The 15,891-nt window shown below is 46.2% G+C and overlaps 3 protein-coding genes across 3 annotated transcripts; 2 read left to right on the top strand and 1 right to left on the bottom strand.

Annotated features, from left to right (window-relative positions):
* The first annotated feature begins 4,269 nt into the window (after positions 1-4,269).
* Positions 4,270-8,937, top strand: LOC120647408 (serine/threonine-protein kinase BSK1-2-like). Its single transcript, XM_039924189.1, has 9 exons — positions 4,270-4,798; positions 4,877-5,012; positions 6,159-6,292; positions 6,731-6,836; positions 7,240-7,325; positions 7,562-7,750; positions 7,953-8,132; positions 8,213-8,326; positions 8,405-8,937. Exons 1-9 carry the CDS (start codon positions 4,451-4,453, stop codon positions 8,654-8,656), a joined length of 1,545 nt encoding a protein of 514 aa, XP_039780123.1. The 5' UTR covers positions 4,270-4,450; the 3' UTR covers positions 8,657-8,937.
* A 1,444-nt stretch (positions 8,938-10,381) lies between these two features.
* On the top strand, positions 10,382-11,673 carry LOC120647410 (chitinase 11-like). Its single transcript, XM_039924191.1, has 3 exons — positions 10,382-10,754; positions 10,869-10,980; positions 11,062-11,673. The coding sequence occupies exons 1-3, from the start codon at positions 10,382-10,384 to the stop codon at positions 11,444-11,446; spliced, it is 870 nt and encodes a 289-aa protein (XP_039780125.1). The 3' UTR covers positions 11,447-11,673.
* A 2,321-nt stretch (positions 11,674-13,994) lies between these two features.
* LOC120647409 (NAC domain-containing protein 22-like) lies at positions 13,995-15,891 on the bottom strand. Its single transcript, XM_039924190.1, has 3 exons — positions 15,625-15,891; positions 15,229-15,521; positions 13,995-14,737 (listed from the first exon to the last, which is right to left on the bottom strand). Exons 1-3 carry the CDS (start codon positions 15,785-15,787, stop codon positions 14,258-14,260), a joined length of 936 nt encoding a protein of 311 aa, XP_039780124.1. The 5' UTR covers positions 15,788-15,891; the 3' UTR covers positions 13,995-14,257.

Here is a 15,891-nt window from a genome sequence, read left to right as displayed (position 1 = left end):
CTGTAGCACTTATGACTAATCATGCACTAATTAGACTCAAAAGATTCATCTCGCTGTGTACATCCAAACTGTACAATTAGTTTTATTTTTAACTATATTTATTACTTCATACACGTGTATAAAGATAGAGTCATAAATTTCGAGGTGAAAATTTTTGGAACTAAACGCGCCCTCACCACGAGGACGGCGACTAGCTGGCGGCGCAGCCGATGCCCGATGCTGAATTTTTTTTAATGGAGTTCGTGCGTGCTCTGTCCTCTGATGATCGTCTGGGCAAGCAGGCAGCAGTGGCAGCCTGGCGGTAACAAAAGCTGCTCCTCGCTAAAATAAACGCGTCCGTATTGCCACCGCTAGTGACCTGGGCGTGTGCGGTACTTCTCCACCCGTCTCAAAATAAATACAATTTTATGATTTAAAATTTATCCTACAAAGAATGCAATTTTGACTAAGTAATCACAAAAGACAGGAGTTTTCGGAAACTTCTCATATAAAAGACAAGCTAATGTCTAGATTTTTCTTACAAAAGACAAGGGGCAATTTGATAATTTGCACCTAGCCTTGGTTTACATATTCAGTTCTAGAATTGCATTTATTTTAGAACGGAGGGAGTAGACGACACCGGCGACATGGTGGCGTACGTTGTCCGTGTGCGTGCCAGGTCAGCCGCCCTCATTGAAAATTGAGCCGACCTGTCCTGCGTCGGTGGAGTGGATGCTTGCTGCCTTGCACCCTTGTACTTGCCACAGTGGTGAACCCCATTGTTTAGGCCGCGTTTAGATCGCGAAAAACTTTGGGTTACGACACTGTAGCATGTTTCGTTTTTATTTGGTAATTAATGTCCAATTATGAATTAATTAACGTCATTAGATTCATCTCGTGGTAATCAGTCAGACTGTGTAATTAGTTATTTTTTTAACTACATTTAATACTTCATGCATGTGTTGAAAAATTCGATGTGACGGAAAAATTTGGGAATTTTTGGGAACTAAACGCGGCCTTAGGTGGAAAACAGCGGATCAGCACGACTGATGTGCTTCACATTGCTTTCTGAAAGTTAATCAGGCCATGTTTAATTCCCACCCCATAAACCACGTAAACACAAAAAAACGTCACATCAAATATTTCGACACATACATAGAGTATTAAATGAAGTCTATTTACAAAACTTTTTGCATGGATGTGCTGTAAATCTCGAGACGAATCAGTGCTGTAAATCGCGAGACGAATCTAATGAGCCTACTTAATCTATGATTTGCAACAATGATGTTACCGTACCACCAGCTAATTATGAATTAATCATGGATTAATTAGCATCATTAGGTTCGTCTCACGATTTACAACCCATCTGTACAAAAAATTTTGTAAATAGATTTTATTTAGTATTTCAAATTAGTAAGATTCTTTCGAATTTTTTTTTGCGTTTCAACTGAACAGGACCTTTATCAGTTACCCGCGACAGTGTGGAAACCGAAACGCGAAACCTGGACACGGTTTGCTTTGGGGGCTGCTGCGTACACACAGGTTCAAACCGAAGGCCAGCTGCGGAACCATTGCCGTGGCGGTGACTGACCTGACCGGGTCAGCAGGTCAAGCGAGGTCACCCGGGAGACTCAGGAATTGAACTGTTCCGGTATCGCGGTTGACTCGTTAAACAAATCGCCCTCATTCTTGTGGAAGCTAGTAGTACTTTCTGCTGCGTGTGGATCGTGGAATTCAAAAGTCTAGTTCAGGTCTTTCGAAAAAAAAAGGTCTAGTTCAGGTGCAGCGCAGGTGTTTTCACAAAGCTTGGGGTCCAGGGTTCTCAAGACTCGAGAGCTAGCTAGCTGTCTTGCTGTTCGGACTCCTTCCTCGGACCCATCACGTCTTTGTTGATTTGTTTTGAAACGGTTTCTCGATTTACTATATCAATTTTAGTTTGTGGGAGGAGCAAAATAAAAGTAGCTGTACTATGTCCTACCAAACATTTCAACATTTCGCTCAGGCATAAATAGAAAAGAAAAGAAAATAATTGTGTCTGCTACAGATATTCCAGTGCTCTTCACTTGTAGCAGGTATTTACATCCATTCAAAGCTTTTCTAGCAGGTTTTTACTTGGTGCTTCGTTTATGCATTTCAGTTGCAGACCCCATGGCAACCGTTCTTTTGACCCGGCACCAAAAAAGGAGATGGTGTAAGACGTATGTTTCGCTTTAAACTCCTACTAAGTACTAAGGCTCTGTTTAGATCCGACACCGTAAACTCCGTAAACGTAAAAAAATGTCACATCAAATGTTTCGACATATATATGGAATACTAAATGAAGTCTATTTACAAAACTTTTTGCATGGATGGACTGTAAATCGCGAGACGAATCTAATTAGCCTAATTAATCCATGATTTGCAACAGTGATGCTACAGTAACCATTCGCTAATTGTTAGTTAATCTTGGATTGATTAGCATCATTAGATTCGTCTCGCGATTTACAACACATCTGTGTAAAAAATTTAATAAATATACTTCATTTAGTACTTCAAATTAGTAAGATTACTTTGCAAAAAAAATTTGCAACGGAATTAAACACGGCCTAAACATTTCGCTTGAGGCATACAGTAGCAAAGGAAATCATTCTGTCAGCTCCAGCCGTTTCCATGCTTCAGGCGACGCCCTTCAGTTTTAGCAGGCATTCACAGCAATCGAATCTGTTTTCTTAGCAGCTTTTTACCAATTGCTTCGCTTATGCATTGCAGTGGCACAACTCACAGCAACCGCTCCTCTGACCCGGGAAAAGGCCTATGGGTGTGTTTTTTTTTTCATTTTCACCGAAAGAGGGGGAAAAGGGCTAAAAATGCCGCGACGGCCATGTCTACGGCGACGGCCGTGTCGTGCGTGTCGCCAAAAGGTTGCGCGGAGACCCTGGCACCGCGGCGACACGGTCGCCGGATGCGCGGGGGCGCTGCCGCTGACGGCGGTTTCCGGCCTCGGGGGCGCGCGGCGCACGGCACCTCCAGCCAGCCCCAGGCCCCCCCCGGATGGTTGGCTCCGGCAGCCTGACGCGCAATCCGGGCAGACAGTTTTGCGTGGCGCGCTCGGCTCGTTCCCTGTCCGGCCACGACGTCCCAACCTGCGTACGGCGGGCTTGTCTTTTTTGCTTTGGAACCCGTCAATCGGTGTGTACGTACACAGTATGAAAACATCCAAGAAAACCGTTGACCCCAGCAGCGTGCTCATGGAGTACTAAACATTGTACTCCTACTCAACACAAATGGTAATTCTCTTATCCTTGCAAACTAATACACACATAAGTGTTGAATGTTTTTTTTCCAAATGTAGGCGACATCTCTAGCCAATCGCTGCTGCCAAGACGGCCCCAAAATCACCAGCGCTGGAGCCGGGGAAAAAAGAACAAAAAGTGGAGAATCTTTAGAAAGCAAAGCCCGCGGCATTTCAAACAATCTATACGGAATGTTTTTCAATAGCATCCGTTGAATAGAGAATATGGTTTATAGGGAATGTGGTTTATGCCTGATCTATTGGTATTGTAAAAGCGCCACGTGTTTTAAATTGGATCCGATGTTAAATGTGTCATCGTGCTAATCCAAATTTTGTCCATTGCTATTGACGTTGCTCTTGTATTTTAGTAACCGTATTAGGCCGTTAGAATTGAAGATATATAGACACGTCACATAATATCTAAGTTGGGATAGCCTAACTTTTACACATAACCAAATTCACTTTGCACGTACTTGGATTCAGATAAAATATTGTATTGCGTGCGTGCGGTGACGCTCAAGCCGTAACATCCTCCGTTACTATTATTCGTTTCTGCAAGTAACGTATGTAAATCGTTACACTTCAAATTATCCATACGACGTAGCATCTAATTTGGATAGTATGATCCATCAAATCTATTGCCATGTACCTCCACTCTAAGTTTTAAATTGTGCGCCACTCGTCAAATACAAACCTTCTTTGTTACTATTAACACTATTTGATACCGTAACACTTGCCACATACCTTCACTCTAAATTTCAAATTGCACGCTCCTCGTCAAATACAAACTTTTTGTATTATTTTTTTATTATTGTGTGTTAACTTATGTATGAATTTTGAGAGCTGAAACTCGTTGAGACTCGAAGAGTAAGATCGTCTCGTTTCAAAAAAAAAAAAATCGTTTCAAAAAAAAAAGTAAGATCGTCCTCGTAGGTAGGATAGGACAGCGACGCACCCGGCGCGCGCACGCACGGCGGCTTACCGCGGCAGCGAAAAAGGGAACGCCACCCCATACAAAGGCGGAGGCGGAGGCGGAGGCAGAGGTAGAGGCGAGGCGACCAACCCCCAAAGCCAGAACAAAACCACCACCTCCTCTCGCCCCTGCTCCGCTCGCTACTCGGCAAGCCAGGGGAACCGGAACCAACCCCACACACCGCAGGCGAGCCCACGCCGACGCGGCCGCGGCTCAAGCCACCCCCGATGGGCTGCTGCCGCTCCTCGCTGCGGACGGTGACGCTCTCGGAGAAGAAGCCGCCGGGGAGGGTGGCGGGGGCGCTCCCCCCGCACCGCCCCTCCCTCTCGCTGAACCAGCTCCAGGCGCGGGCGCCCTCCGCGGCCGCCGCCGGCCGCGAGGTGCCGGCGGTCAAGGAGTTCTCGCTGGAGGAGCTGCGCGCCGCCACGGGCGGCTTCGCGCCGGAGAACATCGTCTCCGAGAGCGGCGAGAAGGCGCCGAATTTCGTGTACAAGGGCCGTCTCGAGGCCACCCGCCGCGCGATCGCCGTCAAGAAGTTCACCAAGATGGCCTGGCCCGATGTCAAGCAGTTCGCGGTACGTCTAGCGGGTCGATTACCCCGATTCGGGGTGGAATTTCGCTGCAATAATTAAACGCCTTGCTTTCGCTCGCAGGAGGAGGCCAGGGGGGTCGGCAAGCTGCGACACTGCCGCATGGCCAACCTGATCGGCTACTGCTGCGACGGGGACGAGCGCCTGCTCGTCGCCGAGTTCATGCCCAACGACACGCTCGCCAAGCACCTCTTCCACTGTACGTTTGCTCCACCATTCGTCCATTTCTCTCATAGGTCGCTTTCTCGATTTCTGGTTGGCTGTGGATATTTCGCTGACCATTTTCGGCAAATACAGCCTGCGATGATTTTTTGTCTTCGTCTGATTCGATCCCTGATTAGTGTGGAAGTTGGCAAAAAAAATGACGAATCGGCGTGCTCTAAGCAACTGCTGGCGTTCGCAGACTCCACTCGCAGATTTTAAGCCTTAAAGACTCTATCACAAATCACAAAAAACTATACTTCTCAATGCAAAGTGTATTACTTTGGTTTACAGGGCATACTTATCTCTCTCATATTTATTCTTGATTTGTGTGAAGACTTAGAGTCTAAATAAGACATAAATAAGACATAGAGTCTTGGTTTTTCTCCCTCTCTTTCTTTAATAAATATATTGTCACATCAGCAAAACACAATAAATAGGAGGTTTAGACTCTACGAGTGGAGAGTGCATTGAGACTGCACTTAGCAGCCTCCCGCATTTGGTGTACCGAACGAATGATTGGGCTAGGCTTTGTCATATCCGATTCCCATCCGGTTGTTGCTGGCAGGGTCGTTGTGCGAATCCATTGAAACCGATCAGCACGCAGGCTGCATTAAACACGTGTTATAATTCATTGCTACAACATTGGTCATTGGTCTGTCTTTAAATGTTCTGTTCGTTGTTTTGGTCTTTTGGATGGATGGGTGGATGACTAGAATTCGCTCAGAGGATTTCAGCGTGGACGTCTTTTCAAAAAAAAAAAAAAACACGGTCTTGGGTGTATATTGTTACCGGAAAACATAGGAATTACGAATGCAATTGATGTGTGCTCTGGATTCTGGAATGCGTATTTCAAATTAAGAAGTTGATGCATGAACTAGATGTTTGGATCCACATAACTTGTGTTTTATGAACAGCCTGTCCCTAGGGTGTATGGGCAAGATTTGGGTTTTGTCGGTAATGGTTACAGGTGATGCTGAATTTCTATGGAAATTAAACATTGAGGGCGTCCTTCAGTTTCCTGTTTCCTCTTTTGCTAATCTTGATGACACCCACCTTTTCATCGGAAGATGATTTCAGACAAGTTAACTGCACAGCACTGTGCCTTAGTTCATTAAACGATATTGCTTTTACCCTTTTTCAGGGGAAAACCAGACACTTGAATGGGCTATGCGTCTAAGAGTTGCATACTACATCGCTGAAGCACTGGAGTATTGCAGCAATGAGGGAAGGCCTCTGTATCACGACCTAAATTCATACAGGGTTCTCTTTGATGAGGTAAGAAACTATTTCTTTATGTTTTTTTATCCTAACAGCCTAGATTTTTTTTTTGGAAAATTGCCAATGTACTATAATATCATGAAGATGTGGAAACGAGGATAATATTGTTTTTTGGTAAATATCTCTGCTACAACAGCAAGTATTGCTGGGTTCCTCTGGGAATGGTCCCTTAGGATTCCATTGAGCTTTTACCCTATGCATGGATGCTTTCTCCGCTTCATCTGAAATTGGAAGTGGAGGGGTCAGTTGCCATCTGTACTCCAACTCTAGTGGTTGGAAGGAAATACATTATCAAAACAGAAATGTCAACTCTTTGTCATGAGTTCTCTAAAATATTTTATATTGATCTGAAAATTGATTAGGAATCTTATCAGTAATGTATTTTTGGATGCTGTCCATTGCATGTTACTGGGTGTTGCATTTTTCTTTTTGCAGAATGGTGATCCTCGCCTTTCATGCTTTGGCCTCATGAAAAACAGCAGGGATGGGAAAAGTTATAGCACAAATCTTGCATACACACCTCCAGAATATTTAAGAAATGGTAATATGATTGTATCTGTATTTATGGCCAAAATTTTCTTCTTTTGTTTGCTTTCTTAGGGATTTAGAAATGATATACTTGTACATGGTAACTACTGGCAATAGAATGACTAAAACTTGCATACTGATTGGATCAATGGAACACTGCAAATTGCTAGAAGATAAAATAGCGGACAAGCCGGTTTCAGATTTTTGCCCCTCAGGATGAAATATCCATCTTGTTGATTCACTGGATGCTTTATGTAAGCACCTATAGGTAGTTGACTGAAAATACATGAGGTGATTGTGAATTAGGATCAAAGTCCACAGGATATAGTTTTGAAATAGAAAAAAAAATCTGAAGTGAAATCATTTTAGAGGTACATTTCTAACTTCTTTTGTTGTGCTAACCGGTGCTTCTTCAGGAAGAGTTACATCAGAAAGTATCATATACAGTTATGGCACTATACTTCTGGATCTCCTCAGTGGAAAGCGTATACCTCCTTCTCGTGTAAGTTTTATTGTTAATGGCTATTTACTTCCTTGATGCACTATCCTTACTAATCCACTTTCTGAAAATACCTTTGTATTCAATACTATTCTGCGCATATCTCCTTTTTGTAACTGCCATCAAGTGTGCAATACTGAGCATCTGTGAGAGAACATATTTTTTTCGAACGTAACTTTGTAACAGAGTTGTTAGGTTAGCCTGCTTAAACCATTGACAGTTAGCTTTATTGCACTCAGGCTTGTGATATGATAAAAGGCAACAATCTCCAAGTACTGATGGACTCACATTTGGAGGGAAACTACCCAACAGAAGAAGCGACCACAATGGTTGATCTGGTCTCTCAGTGCTTACAGTATGAACCTAGGGATCGCCCCAACACCAAAAAGCTGGTTTCTGTTCTTGAGCCCATGCAAATAAAATCAGAGGTAACCGATACACTTTTATCCTTTTAAAAAATGCTTCATATTATATACCATGCACCCTATGATTCCTATGTGCTCTAGCATCGATTGTTTGCTTTATTGTGATGTGATTCATGGCTTCCACGCAACTGTTATCTTATGGTAACAAGGCATATTCTGTGCTTTCTTATGAGTGCTACATTTCTATTTCCCAAATTGCAAACAGGTACCATCCTATGAGATGCTTGGCATTCCAAAGCATGAAGAGGAAGCGCCTCCCACTCCCCCTCCGCAGCCACAGCACCCTCTTTCTGCCATGGGTGAAGCCTGTTCTAGGATGGATTTGACGGCTATCCATCAGATTCTAGTGAATACACATTACAGGGATGATGAAGGGACTAATGAGGTAAGTGTCAGAGCTTTTGTGTTGCTGTCTGCTGACCTTTCTTCGGAGTATTATCTAAGAAAACGGTACCTTTATTGCAGCTGTCGTTCCAGGAATGGACACAGCAGATGAGGGACATGTTGGAAGCTAGGAAACGTGGAGACTTTGCTTTTCGTGATAAAGATTTCAAGGCAGCCATAGACTGTTATACACAGGTAGCACATCTTTCTTACATCAGGAACGCGTATATATAATGCAGCTAATTCATTTCGCTACCCCTCTTCGTATTGCAGTTTGTTGATGTGGGGACGATGGTATCACCAACAGTGTTCGCGAGGCGGAGCCTGTGCCACCTCATGTCCGACCAGCCTGATGCCGCCCTCCGTGATGCAATGCAGGCGCAATGCGTGTACCCTGATTGGCCCACCGCATTCTACATGCAGGCCGTCGCCCTCTCGAAGCTGAACATGCAGAGCGACGCCATGGACATGCTGAATGAGGCTTCGCAGCTCGAAGAGAAGCGGCAGAAGAACACCAAACCTTGAAAGTCCAGCCAGCTCGGCGTCCCCTCCTCCGGCTCCAAAGGTGGTTTATGTTGAGACATGCTACTCACTCGGTGCTTCCTAAAAGTCGTGGTTAGCTCCTGTTCCCTGGGTTTGGGGATGTAATTGGATGGATGGTGTGCTGTAGAGTTAGTCCTGTGATGATTGTTAATACCTGGTTTAGCATTTCTCTGCTGCATTTTTTTGGGCCCGTGTACATCTTACATTGACAAAGGTCGAAACAGGCGGAATGCAAGGGGATTTACTTCTGGTCGCCGAACCTAGAGAGTGCTTGTGCTCCCGTCGGCTTGTTGTTCTTGGCTGATCTTGTATGCCGTGCTGGGTTGCTGACGAACCTTGTGCTGATTGTTCGTTCGTGGAGAAGAACACCATTTCGACAGACGGTGTAGTTCTCTGCTCTTTCTATGACGTTGCAATGCAACAACTTTGGGAGGCTCCGGTCCGGCCAGCATGTCTCTCGGCGTGTCCTGTCGTTGACTTGCGTACTCCAGCGCCGCCGGTCTGCCAGTGCCAGCTGAGCAGACGGTAACCGCGGCTATTAGAGAGTGTGGCGCTGTGTGCAAGAGAGCTGGATCTGTCTGTCGATTTGGTGTGTGTCCAGGGAGGCAGCTAGCACTCGTTTCCGGATGCCGCCGACCCGCCGTCGTGTGCAGTGTGCACAGCGCCCGCCGTGATGGTGGACCGCGCGCAACGTGGCCAGGCGACCTCGTGAAAAGTTGACCACCGACACCATCTACTACTAGGCTGGAGACCTGGAGTGGCCCAGTCAGGCCTTCAAGTTTGCTCCAAATTGGGCCACCAACCGACCAAAGTTATCGGCCTACCATCAGACAAGATGTGTGGTCATTTCGTCAATCTCGAGAATTTACCGGCTCAGTCTTCAAAAATACTTATAGAGATAAGGTTTGCGTATCTGTATTCATAGGGATGTGAGTGCGTGTGCGTCGTGAGTGTCTCAGTTGTACTGTGTAATTATAAAAAAAATCAGACAAGATGCATCGAGAAAATTTGTGCTGAAGAGCACGTGCCCACGGGTCTGCTGATCAAAGAATAAGAAGAGCCGAGTGTTCAGGAGGAAGGCCTGGAGCCCTGGAACTGGATGGAATTCTTCTCACTTTGGCGGCTAGTATCCCCAGATGGCAAGTGCTGCAGCTATCTTCCAACATAAGCTGGCACGAGCCGCAGAATTCTACGGCATCCTTGTCTCGGTGCTAGAGGCGGCGAGACAAGACCATGGGGGGCGGCCGTGCTCCAAGAAGAAAACAGCTGGGAGCGAGGTGGCGTCCTGGAAGCTGCCACCGTTTACCTATTTTTTTTTTTCCAGCGACTGCTACTAAAGGATAAGACGCCGAGACCGACTGACAGCCGTGGTTGGTAGGTTTGCCATGGTCCCGCAGGTCAGGGACTCCTGCTGACAAAATTCTATCAGAATACTTAATCATTCTTAACAAAAATCGATCTACACCATGCTACTTGTAACATTTTTCTTCGATCCAAAAACATCTACTATATCTTACCACAAGGAAAAAAAATCGCCGATCTGATCCATCCATTGCAAAGTAGCCGCCCATCGTTAGCAGCGTGTTGACGACGAGTCGACGACGTACGGAACGCAGACCTTGCCGTGGCCTGACCGTATCCTTGCCATGGAAACTACCTATTGTGGGTAAGTGGTAACCGGATTGTGACCTGAGTGAGCTTTGCTCGATGGCTCGGCCCTATAAAAGCCCGCGGTGCCCAGGCGGCAGTGGCACACCACCGGCCAGCCTCCGCATCCTAGCTTGTGACCGCTCGAGCGGCGAACCGGCCATGAGGAAGCTGCAAGTCTTGGCGGTGCTGGCCCTTGCGCTGCTCGCCGCGGCCGGCGGCGCCAGCGGGCAGCAGAGCATCATCACGCGGCAGGTGTTCGAGAGCATGCTCAGCCACCGCGGCGACAGCGGCTGCCAGGGCGCCTTCTACACCTACGACGCCTTCACCAAGGCCGCGGCCAGGTTCCCCGCCTTCGGCACCACCGGCGACGACCGGACCCGCCGGCGGGAGCTCGCCGCCTTCTTCGGCCAAACCTCCCATGAAACCACCGGTACGGGTACCCTTCGGCCTTGGCGCGCGGCTAATTAATTAACCTTTTCTTCTTCTTCGATTAAGCTTTGCTACATACATCAATTGATCAATGACGCGCACTCTGTTACTGTAGGTGGGTGGCCAACTGCTCCCGGCGGGCCGTTCGCCTGGGGATACTGCCGCGTGGAAGAACAGAAGCAGACGGACCCACCCTACTACGGACGTGGACCCATACAACTCACTCAGTAAGATCCATTGATCTCTAATAATCTTCCATCATGCACCTCATCACCTGCAATTAACGTTGGCAACACCGTATGTACCAGCAAATACAACTACGAGCAGGCCGGGCGGGCGTTGAAACGGGACCTGGTGGGCAACCCGGGCCTGGTGTCGCGCAACCCCGTGGTGGCCTTCGAGACGGCCCTCTGGTTCTGGATGACGCCGCAGGGGGCCAAGCCGTCGTGCCACGACGTGATCACCGGCCGCTGGGCGCCCGGCGCCGGCGACCGCCGCGCGGGGAGGCTCCCCGGGTACGGGCTGCTCACCAACATCATCAACGGCGGGCTCGAGTGCGGCAAGGGCCAGCCCACCGCCGAAGAGAACGACAGGGTCGGGTTCTACAGGAGGTACTGCCAGGTGCTCCGAGTGGCGGAAGGTGCCAACCTGTCCTGCGCGAACCAGACGCCGTACGCACCCGCCGGCCGCTAGATCATGCGCAACTCAAATAATAAGCAGTGGTAATAATAATGAACAGCCTCCGTACCACCACTGGCTGGTTATTACTATAGAGGGTTGCTTGTGAGTTGTGACTACGCTTGCTATAGCCTTCACATGCATGTATGAGTGATGTTAGTATGAATAAAGCTAGCAATGCAAGCAAAGGCCACCTTTTGTATGATGCTTATCTTATGTATTTCAGTCCCGTCTTTTTACTACATATGGTGTGGAGTTTGGTCGGGATTAAAAACCGAACCGACCGAAATCGAAATCGAAATACTCAATCTTGAGAAATTTTAGGAACCTATCAGTTTTTATTTTTAACTTACCTAATTGTGTCGAATCGGTCCGGTCTGACCGATGCCCACTCTGAGTGTGGAGTACATATGTATCTACATGCATCCTTAGGCCCTGTTTAGTTAATAAAAACTTGTTGGTTTTGGTACTGTAGTACATTTTGTTGTTACTTGACAAATAATATCCAATTATGGACTAATTAGGCATAAAAGATTTATCTCGTGCTAATCAGTTAGACTGTGTAATTAGTTATTTTTTTCAACTGCATTTAATGCTCCATGCATGTGCCCGAACATTCGATGTGACGAGCATCTGGAGATATACTACTTCCATCCCAAATTATAAGTTGTTTAAATTTTCTTCTAGATATACTCCCTCGTTCCAAATTATAAGTCATTTCAAGAATTTTGGAAAGTCAATACTTTTCAAGTTCGACCAAATTTATATGACCAGATAATAACATTTATGATACCAATCAAGTATCGTTAGATTCTTTGTTAGCTATATTTTCATAGTGCACCTATTTGATGTCATAAATCTTTATATTTCTCTTTAAAATTTTGGTCAAACTTTGAGATGGTTTGACTTTCTAAGATTTTTAAAATGACTTATAATTTGAAACGGAGTAAGTTATATGTTGTGCATTTGCCAGCGGCCCACGACGGCCCACAGTGGAGAAGCATCTGAGATGCTTTGGCCCACAGTGGCAGCGGTTTTCTCTTTTTCTTTTATATTTATTTTGACTGTATCTTTGAAAAATTATATTAAATTATAAAAAATCATAAAATAGAAAATCTAATTTTGTTGGACTCCATATGAGTAGATTTATGCAGTGAATATATTATGTATATACTTTAGTATAATTTTTTTGCTGTAATTTTATATATATACTTTTCTGTAATTAATTTATAGATACAATTTACGTTGTCTAATTATGGTGGAATTTTTATGGTGGGCTAATCATTATATGGTGGAGCTGTAATAAAAGTTTTATGATTATAGGATCATGTATGACTGAGATATAGATTTATCTAAGTTTATCTATAGATTCATCTAATTTATCTAAGTTTATATAGATAAATCTATATCTCAGTCATACATGATCCTATAATTATAACATTTTTACTATAGCTCCACCATATAATGATTAGCCCACCATAAAAATTTTACCATAATTAGACAACGGAAATTGTATCTATAAATTAATTACAGAAAAGTATATATAAAATTACAACAAAAAATTTATACTAAAGTACATCATATAATATGTTCAATGCGTAGATCTACTCATGTGGAGTCTAACAAAATTGGGTTTTCTATTTTATGACTTTTTTGGGATTTAATATGATTTTTCAAAGATTTAGTCAAAATAAATATAAAAGATAAAGATAAAATCGCTGCCACGTCATCCTGAAACCGCTCAAAGGAGGTCGCATGAACGGTTTCGGAAGTTCGAGGAGTCTAAATAACCGGTTTTGTGGTCTAGGGAGGAAAAGCGGATTCGGTCCAAAGTTGAGGGGGTAGAAATGACTTTTTCCTAAAAACATCTTTTCCTAAAGCGGATTTTTTGATTTTTGGACATCCAAGTGTTGCCAGGAGAGGGCACGGAGGAAAGGATAGAGAAGATATATGGATTAAAGGATTAGAGGAATTTAGGGGTTTTCTTGTAAATGCTTGCCACCATGGCGACATGTGGCATGCCACATTGGCTTCGAGTGTTCACGTAGCGCGTTTGGGATATGGGATGGACCACATAACATGGTTTAGGGATTCAAATAAACGATTTGGGAGTTTGGGGATCTAGATGAAACTTTGGAATAAATTTGGAAACCTGTGGTGCAATTTACGCTTAACCGAACTTTCTTTGATATTCTGGATTCGAGTCAGAGGCCATGACTATTTTGTACAATGATTTTAGAAGAACCTATCAGCCATATAAGAAACCTACGTGTGGAATAGTGTTATATTAGCTTTGAACAATATGTTGACCCATGGCGATATCTAGTATCCATCCTAAGGTAGTGATTTTGATAATCTTAGGCTTGCTGCCCTTAGTTATGTGATTTCGATGGATTGTGGCTGTCCTCCATTAATTTTGCTATTTTATTTCTGATGGATCATGCCAAACGCTACATACAAAATGTTGACAATTTTCATATACAAAAAAATACCATCCAAACTTGAGCAAGTTCTACTCCTACCTGTAGACAACAATTGTCATCAAGTAGTATGTTTTCCGAATGATCATGATTGCAGAGCGCAGCAATCAGTTCTCTAAGTTTTTATTGCGACTTCAGCCATGTCAAATGACACATTACATACCAAAAGGCACCGAAAATGATTGATCGCATCTAAAACTACTATTCAGTTTCAGTATGTACAACCGAATTCACATCTAAGCTAGCATCACGCTTGCAGCTCGCCCTTGCAAGCTGAACCTGAAACACATTTTGATGACGCGACTAGACTGGGACACTAACTCCACCTTCTTCCGGTACTGTCCCTTCAAGAGAGCAGATGCGCCAAGGGAGACAAGAAAAACTGGTCCTGCCATGGGCTGCGCAGCTGGGACAGGTCCTGCATCCAGTCCAGGACTCCATGGTTGGTTGGCAGCTGCAGGCTGGGCAGGTCGCCGTGCCTCACCGCCGGGGGCGGCACGATGGCCATGTTCGCCGCCTGCATCAGAGACGTCGACGCCACGGTGACCGTGGCGTCCGCTTCCTGCTTGGCTTCCATGGGTGGGCTGTAGTTGTCGCCCAATGGCGCCGACGAGGACGAGGAGGGGAACAGGAAGCTGTCGTGGGCGTCGTCCGACGACAGGTAGTCGTCGCCGGCGGAGGCCGCGGCCTGGACCTGGGGTGCCCTGGCCGTGTTCGTGTAGTGCGCGTTGCTGCGCCTCTGCATCTCCTCCATGGCAGAGGCTCTCTGTTCCAGCTCCTTGAGTGGGGTGGCCTTCCTGTAGATCTTGCATAGCACCATGTCCTCCTGCAAAAGCGTCAGACATTCGTCAATTCTCTACCATGATTGCATTTGCCTAGTCGCGTTTAAAGCAAAAAATTTCCATGCAGTTTAAAGCAAAACGAGTCAACTCGTAAGTCAACCCTGACAATTCGCATGTCTAGCCGCGTGGCGTGTTCGTGGGATGTCTACATCACTGTTAAGTGATGCCAAAACTGATGATGAAGAGACAAATAAAGCAATATAAATCAGATATATCAGGCAAAGAAGTCGATCAGCACCTCGCCTCCCGGTCTGGTTAATGTTTGAAACCGCACACTGAATTGGCAATTTCATACCAAAACCAGTGAAAGGCAGTTATAAAAATTCAGTAAACGTTTCACACTCCACATGATCTTTCTTTCATCATCCCTACCATTTGGCCTGCTACGAGTTGCAGGACGGCGAAATTGCTAAGAAAACCATGCATGCGCACTACTTGTGCAGACCAGAAGCTCGACGGAGCGAGCATTCATTACCTTGGGAGGCGGCGGTGCTCGTGCTCCGCTGCCGGCGCCGGAGTCGGGGAGGCGGTACTCGTTCATGACCCAGTCCGTCTTGGTGCCCCGCGGGGCGCGCCCCTGGTAGAAGACGAGCGTCTTCTTGAGCCCGATCACCCGCTTGGAGTCGGCGCTGCTCCGGATGGCCCTGTCCGACCCCGTGGCCTTCCAGAACCCGCGCTCCGTCGTCCGGTTCGGCCGCCCGCCGCTGCCGGCCTTCCGGTCCCGCGGCACGAAGAAGTACCACTCCCTCTCCCCGATCTTCGCCATCGCTGCACAGACAACGTACGCCATGGCTCGCTGATCAGACGACAAGCCATCATCCCAAAATCACACGCCGTACGTCTTGATCGATATGATCGTGGACGGACATACCAGGAAGGTCCCAGGGGTCGTGGCGGTAGATGTTGAGCGTGCCGATGATGTCGAAGTGGAGCTTCTTGCCGTGGACCATGCGGTCGAGGTAGAAGTCGAGGAGCTCCTCCTCCGTGGGGTGGAACCTGAAGCCCGGGAGGTCCTGCTCCACTTCCATGGCCATTGCCACTGGTTAGGTGTTCTGCCTCTCAAGTGCTCCTTCTCCGACTGCTCTGCTTGCTTCGCCTCGCACCGGCCGTCGATGGATGATGGATGAGGGAGCCGGTA

The sequence above is a fragment of the Panicum virgatum genome, chromosome 9K, assembly GCF_016808335.1.
Source record: "Panicum virgatum strain AP13 chromosome 9K, P.virgatum_v5, whole genome shotgun sequence".
NCBI classification, from domain to species: Eukaryota; Viridiplantae; Streptophyta; class Magnoliopsida; order Poales; family Poaceae; genus Panicum; species Panicum virgatum.
Note: the sequence above shows the minus strand (reverse complement) of the source record. Positions and strands in the feature narration are given on the sequence as shown.

Bases quoted from the DNA above. Each gene is read 5' to 3' on its own strand.
- LOC120647409 (XM_039924190.1), bottom strand. From the start codon at position 15,787: ATGGCCATGGAAGTGGAGCAGGACCTCCCGGGCTTCAGGTTCCACCCC. The intron at 15,522-15,624 runs GTATGTCCGTCC...TTGTCTGTGCAG, and splicing joins CGACCCCTGGGACCTTCCTG to CGATGGCGAAGATCGGGGAG. The intron at 14,738-15,228 runs GTAATGAATGCT...ACGCTTTTGCAG, and splicing joins GAGCACCGCCGCCTCCCAAG to GAGGACATGGTGCTATGCAA.
- LOC120647408 (XM_039924189.1), top strand. From the start codon at position 4,451: ATGGGCTGCTGCCGCTCCTCGCTGCGGACGGTGACGCTCTCGGAGAAG. The intron at 6,293-6,730 runs GTAAGAAACTAT...TTCTTTTTGCAG, and splicing joins ACAGGGTTCTCTTTGATGAG to AATGGTGATCCTCGCCTTTC. The intron at 6,837-7,239 runs GTAATATGATTG...GTGCTTCTTCAG, and splicing joins TCCAGAATATTTAAGAAATG to GAAGAGTTACATCAGAAAGT.
- LOC120647410 (XM_039924191.1), top strand. From the start codon at position 10,382: ATGGCTCGGCCCTATAAAAGCCCGCGGTGCCCAGGCGGCAGTGGCACA. The intron at 10,755-10,868 runs GTACGGGTACCC...CTGTTACTGTAG, and splicing joins AACCTCCCATGAAACCACCG to GTGGGTGGCCAACTGCTCCC. The intron at 10,981-11,061 runs GTAAGATCCATT...CGTATGTACCAG, and splicing joins GGACCCATACAACTCACTCA to CAAATACAACTACGAGCAGG.